This window comes from Sinocyclocheilus anshuiensis, unplaced genomic scaffold, assembly GCF_001515605.1.
Source record: "Sinocyclocheilus anshuiensis isolate Anshui unplaced genomic scaffold, SAMN03320099.WGS_v1.1 scaffold1010, whole genome shotgun sequence".
In the NCBI taxonomy this organism is placed as follows: Eukaryota; Metazoa; Chordata; class Actinopteri; order Cypriniformes; family Cyprinidae; genus Sinocyclocheilus; species Sinocyclocheilus anshuiensis.
The window spans coordinates 1,593,401-1,603,735 of NW_015537936.1; the positions used below are offsets into that span (position 1 = coordinate 1,593,401).

A 10,335-nucleotide genomic window follows, 5' to 3' on the forward strand; every position below is an offset into this window, starting at 1 on the left:
CACACACACACACACACACACACACACACACACACACACACACACACATGCAAACACATTTATATGCAATTCAAATACATAAATCTTAAATTTAGGCCTAAATATTTATGTGAGTGCATTAAGGTGAATAAATAATGTTTCAATTTTGGCTGAACAACCCCTTAAACATTGAGTGTTAGCAGCCTCAGTTATTGAAGATAATCGTCCTTGTGAGGTTTCATGCCAGGAAACTCGAGCAGGTGCAGCATGCTCTTGAGGGGCCGGGACAGGAAGTACGAGAGATAGGAAGTGAGGCGTTTCAATGGGTGCTCGTGCTGCTCAAACGTGTCCAGTTAAACCGCTCAACCGGGATGAATTAGGACCGTACACTACAGCCAGAATTAACAACCAGAGAGCAGTGTCATCATTTGCTGTCATTTAATGTTGCTCCAAACAGAAAGCCAGAAAGTACATGAGCTTACAGGTTTGGAACGACACGAGGATGAGTAAATGATGACAGAATTCTGGCTGTAGAGCAGCGGTGTATAGAGATGTTAAAGGAAACCTGTCCACACACCTTGCAGAAGACCACAGTCCCTTCCTCCTGGTGCAAGAGCCCAGAGGAGACGGGAACGACAAGAAACAAGGACATTGTCATAGTTGGAGAGAACAGAGAGAAGAATCACAACACGCATGCACAATTCACACGGGACGTTAAGTTGCGTTCACATCATGCAGATTTACCGTAATTATGAGGCTACTCTGAGATTCTGCTCTAATCTCGAATCATTCGGAATCATTTGTTTCTATGGCAACACTGGATGTCAAATGGATCCATGCATGTTTATTTATTTTATTTAGTAATTTAGCAGACGCTTTTATCCAAAGCGACGTACAAATGAGGACAATAAAAGCAGTCAAAACTAACAAAAAAGCAACAATATATAAGTGCAAATGACAAGTCTCGGTTAGCCTAACACAGTACACGTAGCAAGGTGTGTATATATATATATATATATATATACACACACATACATACATAATACATATACATATATACATACACACACACACACACATACATACAAACAAACAAACACACACACATATATATATATATATATATATATATATATACATGTTAGCATGTGTGGCTAATCTTGAATAGGTTTGGGGGATGGAGAATCATTTCCATTTTTTAATTAATGAAATGATTTTCACGGTTCTCTTAAAGGAGTAGTTCACCCAAAAATTCAAATTTGCTGGAAATGTGCTCACCGTCAGGCCATGCAAGATGTAGATGAGTTTGTTTCTTCATCAGAAATGTAGCATTGCATCAGTGTCTCAGCAATGGATGCTCTTCAGTGAATGGGGGGCGTGTCTGACGGCACCCATTCACTGCAGAGCATCCATTGCTGAGACACTGATGCAGTGTACATTTCTCCAAATCTGATGAAGAAACAAACTCATCCTAATCTTGGATGTCCTGAGGGTGAGTATATGTACACCAAATGATCATTTTTGGGTGAACTATTCCTTAAAAGCTTCATGAACAGTTCTTTACTGCCAATGCTAAACAAACACTGTGCTAAAATACAAAAGTGTTTGCAGCAGTAATGAGATTAGAAAGAAAGACTGGATGAGGCAAAACAATACTAATAATATAAATAGACAGCATGTATTTTTATTGCACTGTCTGCTCTGGATGGAAACAACAAAAACATTTCAACATAATGGATTTGCTGTATTTAATAAAAGTAAAAGATTAAAAATCTGTCTCAACTCATATTGGTTTCAATAATTCTAACAATTCACACTGAATTACTGAATCACTCAGAGAAGTAATCATTATAAATCATTACTTTTGTCAAACTACTCAAATACTTATTAAAATTATAATTATTGATTGTTACTGTATTTTATGAGAAGTGTGTAATTTCTGACTGGCTGTTTAGAGAACATATAGATTAGGATACATATTCACATTTTTGTCCAAATAAATTGATTCTTTTTTTTTAATAAAATGAAATAATAAAATAAAGTGTTACAGCAGTATTGCTTTTATTTTATGATTATTACAAATCATTACTTCTGTCATGTAAAACTCAAATAAAATATTAACCCAAATTACTGAAATGATAATTATTTATTGTTACTGTATTTTTTTGACAATTAATGTAATTTGTAATTTCCAACTGGCGGTTCAGTGAACATCTAAAGATACACATGAAATAAATGAGAAATAAAATATAAAATATAAAAAATAAAATAGTTACCAAAAACAATAATGTATTTTTTTGTTTATTTAAAATAAAATAATAAATAAGATAAAATAAATGTTAGCAAAAACAGTACTGTTTTTGTTTAGTGTATTTGTTAAGTATATAATTAGGCCTAATTAATCTTTAAGTACTGAAAGAGTCATTAGCTATGTTTCCATCCAAAGATGCAAATTTAACTTATGCACAAAACTGGAATATCGCATAAAACATTTGCGAATAAAGCACAGTTTCCTTCCAACGAGTCAAAGAGAACAAAATCGTCACTTCCTGATAAACTGGCACTAAATATCTCTAAGAAAACTAGGAGAAGCCACTGAATATAATAATTTGCATATGTAATAAATTACTTGCGCTTCAGAGAGAGCAGACGTAACACAATAAATGCAGGTATTACTGCTGTTTGGGAACGCAGTCGTGTCAGACAGTAATTATACAGAAATACTTTGATGACAGACTTTCCTCAGGCATTTCAGAACGACCAAAACAACATATAGATGCATTGAAACGAGATCGGTCCGCTGGTTAGTCAATTTATCCCGTCTCATAGCGCAGTCACATGACTTTTTCAATGCACATGGTGGAATTTATTCGGTAAATGTGTTTCCATCGTAGTTTATGCAAATTTTTTCTTATCGGATAAAAAGTTTATCCTACTCAGTTGTGCGCATAAAAATACTTATTTTTAGAATTTATGCGCATCTTGGCGTTTCCATCCAGCATTTTTTTTATGCGATAATCCAAAATGCGCATAAAAATAGGTGGATGCAAACATAGCTATTGATGAAATCATAAAGCAATTAGACTGATATAAAGGACTAAACTGAATTAGAATCGGAACCAGAATCTTGACATTCTAATCTTGAAGAAACACAGAAAAAGCGCTCCAGGTAACTCTTGACTAACCAGTGACATATAAATCATCAGGAAGGATGTGTTGATGTAGGAAACTAACCAGCTGTAGCTGCCGAAGCCTGATGTCAAGAGGAAGAAGCTGGAACTTCTTGGACCTTCTAGTTGCAACTAATCAGACTCATAATTACGGTAATTCAGACATTCATGAATGCAGCTTTACAGTAAGGGACGTTCAACAGCTTCACTCACACAGACAGTTAGTGGGAAACATTGCTGTGGAGTCTTCAGAGACATTGATTAGATTACTAACCTGTTTTCCTCCCATGGACTCGAACATCTTCTCCAGCTGAACTCGGAGCTGCTGGATGTTGTTCAAGAGGATGCAGGACTGTCAGGAGAAGAAAGATAGACAAGATATTTCATGACTGATCGATTGTACTGCTTTCCAGATAGTTTTCAAAACCCTCCGCCTGGCTAATGCAAGGAGACGTCTGTACTAGAAGACTTCTGTGAATATATACACAGGGCATCGATTCGTCTGGATGCTGATCGTTGATTTTGCACATCTTACTTTCATCAGTGGCAGGAAATCTGAATTTCATTACACAGAAATCTATGCCTCCGCATCTTCAGAGAAATGGCAGATTTACACAACGGAACACAACTGAGTTGTATTTAAACACTAATTTCCTTTTGAAAATACATTAAATTAATGCAGAGCAACTGTTTTCTTATTAAAGCATAATGTTTCCTTGTATCTAATAATATTTAAAGTCAGCTGTATTTTGTTACACTGTAATAGTTATTATATTAGTTAATAGTCATAATCATAATAGTTATTAATGCATCTGACAGGTTGCCCTAATGCACAATTTAATACATTTGAATTCTAATGCATTGCATGTTTTCATTATAGATCAATATAATATTCATAAATTCTCAATATATAACAAAAGATGGATGGATGGATGGATGGATAGAATAAACAAAAATGTAAATAACATTTACTATTATTATAGTATTATTGTTGTTCTTGTTATAAAATTATGCATTATTTATTTTTATGATTTTGGCAGATAAACAAATTAATAGAATGCATTAGAAAAATAAAATAATAAAAATATAATATAAATAATACAATAATGATTATACTTATTATTGTTTATTTATTTGTTATTATTTTGGGGAAACATATTTAAAAAATTTAAATAATGCATTAGACTACATTAGAAAAAAATATAAAAAAATGTCATATAAATAATATAATGATGATACTTATTATTATTATTATTATTAAAATAGACAAAATGTTATTATTATTATTTATTTATTTTGGGGAAAAACAAAAGAAAAGAATGCAATAAAACGTACAGTATGAATATCTTTAAAACCACCTCCCAAATACATTAAAAGCATGTTATTTTATGTGTAGAATGACATCTGTAATTGAAAAAGGTTATAAAAACATCAAACTCAATAATCGGACTGATGGTAAACTAAGGTTTAAGATGACCTTCAGACTCAGTGTGACAGAGAAGCGACTGACCCCGGGGTTCCTGAGACGCAATGCACTTTGGGTAAATAGTGTCTGTTCCAGTAAATGTTAAAGAAGCAGATTTGTGTTGACACACAGATGAACTAGAGATCCGGCAGTCATAACGCTCTTGTATAAGCGTCCCATGAGTTAATTGGATGGGTAGGAGTGCGTAATTAGCGCAGGAGTCCATAAGCTAATTAAAACGGGCTCTTACTGTCTGCACCGACACACTTCCTAAAGGTCACATGTCAGCTGTGTGACAAATAGCTCTGAAACCAAAATACGAAGCCGTCGCACTAATTGAAACGAGGGAACATCGTCTCTGTGACGAGAGCGGCTGATTTCACACACTCATAAATTTAATTCAAGACAATGTATATAAACTCCGGTGAGCTGATTATGGGCATCGGTGCGTTTAAAGATGTAGATATTCTTAGGATGAGCCGAGCTGTCAATTAAGCGACGGATGAGCCCCGAGGAGCGGCTCTGTCCTCCGAGACCGAACAGAGATATGTCTTTAATTACCGGCCACGTCATTGTCTCTCTGTGGTCCTGTCACGGCACTTAAAAGATACATCTGTCTTTCTTCCCGCCGCAGACGTCCTGCGTGTCAAGCTTTTATAATCATTAAAGGAAGACACTGTGAAAATTTGAGGTAGAACAAAAGCAGCTCTGAGTTAGCGCCGCGAATCATGTCATTTTGCACAAAGAGCATAAAGTTGAAAGCACAGAGGAAGGAGACGAGGACGCGAGAAGGTCTCGCAAGTTATTTGTTAGAAACGAAGGAAGCATCTGCAAGCCGTCCAATCAAAGCCGTTATAATCTGATCAAGCCACATTCGCAGGGTCATGACTTTAAAACACGAAGACATTTTATGACAAAGCAGATTTGTGTGTGTGTGTGTGTGTGTGTGTGTGTGAGAGAGTGTGTGTAGGAAGTTCATAGACTCACCACTTTCTCTTTGCTCAGATGGTTGTTGAAGTCTTTAGAGATGATCACAGCATACTGGAGAAGAACTTTATTTATGGTCTGGAAAGAGAATAAAATGTGGATTATTATTCAATTCAATTCAGGTCAAGTTGATTTGTATAGCGCTTTTCACGATGCAAATCGTTGCAAAGCAGCTTTACAGAAAATTAAAGTAAAAATTAAGCAGTTAGTTAATGACATGTAATCAAACAGACGGTGAACACTATTAACAGCAATGATTATATGTTGCGATCAAACTTATAGCAAAATCTGGTAGTTTTGCATGTTGTCTGAGGGTTGGCATCATCTGAGGTCTTCTGAGGGGTTGGCATCATCTTGTAATCAAACAGACGGTGAACACTATTAACAGCAATGATTATATGTTGCGATCAAATTCATAGCATTATTATATTATAACTTATAGCTTATTACATACCGGCAAAAAATTTATATCCTGAATGCACTGTAAGTCGCTTTGGATAAAAGCGTCTGCTAAATGCATAAATTATTAAATTAAATTATTATTATTACCATATATTATAAAACACAGTAGTTGAATTTTATAGAAGCCATAAGTTGAGTTTGTATTACTGTTATTATTTATAGACCTAAAACACATATGCATTCATACCAGTCAAAAGTTTGGGGTCACTAAGCATTTATCTGATCGAAAATACAGTAAAAAAAATGTTAAAGATTATTATAATTTAAAATAAGTGTTTTTTATATGCGTATATGTTCAAATGTAATTTATTCCTTTGATTCAAAGCTGTATTTTCAGCATCATTACTCCAGTCTTCAGTGTCACATGATCTTCAGAAATCATTCTAATATGCTGATTTGCTGCTCAAGAAACATTTCTGATTATTTCAATGTTGAAAAAATATTTATTATATTTTTAATTTAATAATTGTATCATTTCAATGTTTTAATACTTAATGTTTTTTGCGTAAAAAGTGATTTTTTCAGGATTCTTTGATGAATAGAAAGTTCAAAAGAACAGCATTTATTTGAAATGGAAATCTTTTGTAACATTATAAATGTCTTTACTGTCACTTTTGATCAATTTAATGCTTCCTTGCTGGATAAAAATATTAATTTCTTAAAAAAAAAAGACTTTTTAATACTAACACAATTGCAGCCCATGTGACGATGTGTGTGCTTGCATCCATCAAAACAGTTCGGGAACTTTGAGATTAGTAACCTGGAGCCAAGGAAATAGAATAAAGCTCTTAACATATTCATAAATATGTAAATAAGTAAATGAGGGCAGTAATGATATGCGTCTTGTAAGGCCGCCGTAATAGATTTCTCGTGTCAAGTTTGCATGAAGTAATCAATGCCTCATACAAGACCCTTTACCCATAATCCTGTGGGATGAGCGCCCCTCTCTCTCTCTCTCTCTCTCTCTCTCTCTGCCCTATGCAGTTCATTTGCATTCACAATAGCTGGCATTATACATTAGCTGGCCTAAAATCTCTTATAAAATCTGCTATGTGTTTGAATGAGTGAGTACACATATAATCGCATGATCACTGTTTTCATAAGCTGTTTGAGTTGATGTGTTCATTTGTGGTGTTTTCAAAGTTAACCATTACTATTGCTATTGCTAAAAGGTTTAGCGACGTTATCAAACCTCTAACATCTTGGCTAAAAACGTGTTAATATATAAATGTTATAATATATAAGTATAATAATTAAAGGAATAGCTGAATGGGTGCCGTCAGAATGAGAGTCCAAACAGCTGATAAAAACATCACAATAATCCACAAGTAATCCACAGCACTCCAGTCCATCAGTTAACATCTGGAGAAGACAAAAGCTGAATGTGATGTTTTTATCAGCTGTTTGGACTCTCATTCTGACGGCACCCATTCAGCTATTCCTTTAATTATTATACTTATATTGCTGAGACACTGATGGAATGACACATTATTATTTTTCCTAATTGTTTCAGTTTTTGTACTGATCAAATATGCTGACTATACTGTATGGAAACAGTCACCAATAAAGCACTCTGTGTCTAAGCTGAACTGAGGAGGTCTGTATATCTGATCAAACATTCGGCTCTGGCATCAATGATTTACCATCAATCTCAAATGTTCCTGTTAGCCTTCTACATGCAGCCGCTCAAACAAAACGCTCTCATACACACACAGTGTGATGTTTAGTAAATCAAGGAGGTTTATCCACTCAGTGTAAACTGCTCTAAACCTTCATTAAATCCATCCTTAGCCTTTTATCCGAACCCTGTCACTGCCTGCTAGAGCTGATGAGCTTTTCATTGCTGTAAATCACTGTAAAGAGTAGGTAAACACTTGCACCTGATGATTTCAATTAATTCCTGGAAGTTGAAGCATGCAATGCTTGATGTTAAAATACTACTAATATTCAAAGACACCTTATCCACCTTATTCCCAAATGCAGAAGTAAGCCTATGGGTGAGACTTCTGGTTCATTAGCCTCTAGGGAAATAACGAGAAGAATAACAACGTGCAGTAAACGGTAAATCTGTTTGCAATACAAACCAGTGTGTTCATCATTCAGAAAATACACTAAAATAATATGGTAAGACACACCAATTTGCATTTTTACGTGAGGAATAAGGTGGATAAATAAGCCATGGTTTGAGGTCAGTAATATATATATATATATATTTTAAAATAAATTAATACTTTTATTCAGAAAGGATGAAAAGTGAATTAAAAAGGGACAGTAAAAACATTTATAATGTTCTAAAAGTTTCTATTTCATCTGTGAATCCTGAAAAATAAAATGCATCATGGTTTCCACAACAAAATTGAAGCAGCACAACTGTTTTCAACACTGCTAATAATCAGAAATGTTTGTTGTGCAGCAAATCAGTATATTAGAATGATTTCTGAAGGATTATGTGACACTGAAGACTGGAGTAATGATGCTGAAAATACAGCTGCGCATCAGAAATAAATTATATTTGAACATATATTTACATAGAAAACAGCTATTTTAAATTGTAAAAATATTTCACAATTTTACTGTATTTTTGATCAAATAAATGCAACTAGACATCTTTTAAAAACATTTTAAAAAATCATACCAACCCCAAACTTTTTTTTTTAGCAACACTACAGTGCTTTCAGGCAATGCAGGTCTGGATTTTTCTGTTTCAAAGCTCTTCTCCATCATTTGTTCATCATTTTATGCTCTCAGCTGCCTGGCAACCATATGACACCCTACAGTTAGAGTAATACTGCCTGGCGGAACAACCGTTTATTGTGATTATTATTGTTAACACATGCAATTCTTTATTGAACACTGGTATCTTTCATCATACCACCACAGATTGTGAGTTTACATTTTTAGGGTTAGATTTTATAGATTTTTTAAAGTGCGTGGCAAAACCTCCAATGCACAGCCTCAAGTGACTTCCTTTCTCTTTGGATTCTGTCTTACCTTTGCAAACCTGCGCATGAAGTGAGCGAGAGCTTGAGGGTTTGGACACTCCAGCTTCTTAATGATCTCAAAGCTTTGGTTGAGCTGCGTGAACACATCCACCACCGAGCAGGAGAAGAGAGCATGTTCTGACATCTGCTGGAACTGCAATCAAAACACCACAACAGAAGCATTAATGATCATATCACAACAATTTTATCATTTTATGTTTCCCATCATTTTAGCATTTGCTACATAACGGGAAACAAGGTTCAAGAAGAGTTTTACAGCCTGACTCCAGGCTGCCATTAAGTTCTAGTATGGTTCTTCAAAGTGCTAGTGTTTCAAGGATCCAAGAATGGCTTTATTTTTTCTTTTGTTTATAGAATATGCCACCCAAAAATGAACTTTAATGAACTTTTATTCACCCTAAGGTCACTCCAAAAAATAGTATTTTTTGATGCTCTTTCCCATACAATATTTGCATACAATGTTCAAAAATTTGAGGTCATTAATAAGATTTTATTTTTATTTTAAAAAAGTGACAGTAAAGACATAATGTTACAAAAGATTTTTATTTCAAATAAAAATCTTCAAACCAAAATTTATTTTGCTATTATTTTATAATCAGTGGCTGACCATAAATTAATACACTTGCCAATAAATTAATAAATGAGACAAATATAAAATGTACATAATATTACATATTTAATATCTTATTACATAATATTTTATACCATTCTAAATATTGTGGACAATAAGATTTTTATTTATTTTTAAATTTTGATTTTTATTTATTTATTTATATTTTTATCATTTTAAATCTATTTACTGTACTTTTTAACATTTTTTATTTAATTTTTTTTTAAAGAGAGAAATTAATACTTTTATTCAGAATAGGTACAGACAGTAAGGACATCTATGATGTAATGCTGTTCTTTTAAACTTTCTGAATAATGTATGACAGTTTCCACAAAAATATTGGGCAGCACAACTGTTTTCAACATTGATGATAAAGGTTGGGGACAGAGTGAGGGTCACCAGAACGGGGATGGAGAGGCTGACGGGTGATCCGGGCGAGGTGCCCAGTTTGGCTCCGAGCTGGCCGACCCGCTCCTCCAGCGCCTGGTTCCTCTGCAGCGTCTCCACGTAGCTGAGCTGCAGCTGCGCCTGGTACTTCAGCACGCGCTCTTTCTCGTCCTGCCAGGTGTGTCGCTCCTGAGCGAAGGTGAGCACCTGCCTCTCTCTCTGCTGCCGCTCCAGGTGCAGCTCGCCCTGCAGTCTCTCCAGCTGCCGCCGCCG

At 34.7% G+C, this 10,335-nt stretch overlaps 1 protein-coding gene across 2 annotated transcripts in view; it reads right to left on the reverse strand.

Moving 5' to 3' along the window:
• Positions 1-10,335, reverse strand: part of LOC107659092 (protein unc-13 homolog B-like) — a 50,687-nt gene that overhangs the window by 35,485 nt on the left and 4,867 nt on the right. Inside the window, exons 2-5 of one of the 2 annotated variants that reach the window (XM_016447922.1) lie at positions 9,055-9,198; positions 5,602-5,679; positions 3,424-3,501; positions 557-583 (exon numbers count right to left, since the gene is read on the reverse strand). In XM_016447922.1, the coding sequence (XP_016303408.1) occupies positions 557-583; positions 3,424-3,501; positions 5,602-5,679; positions 9,055-9,198 (327 nt within the window). The remainder of the gene's footprint in view (positions 1-556; positions 584-3,423; positions 3,502-5,601; positions 5,680-9,054; positions 9,199-10,335) is intronic. The other variant, XM_016447928.1, reaches the window with a different exon arrangement.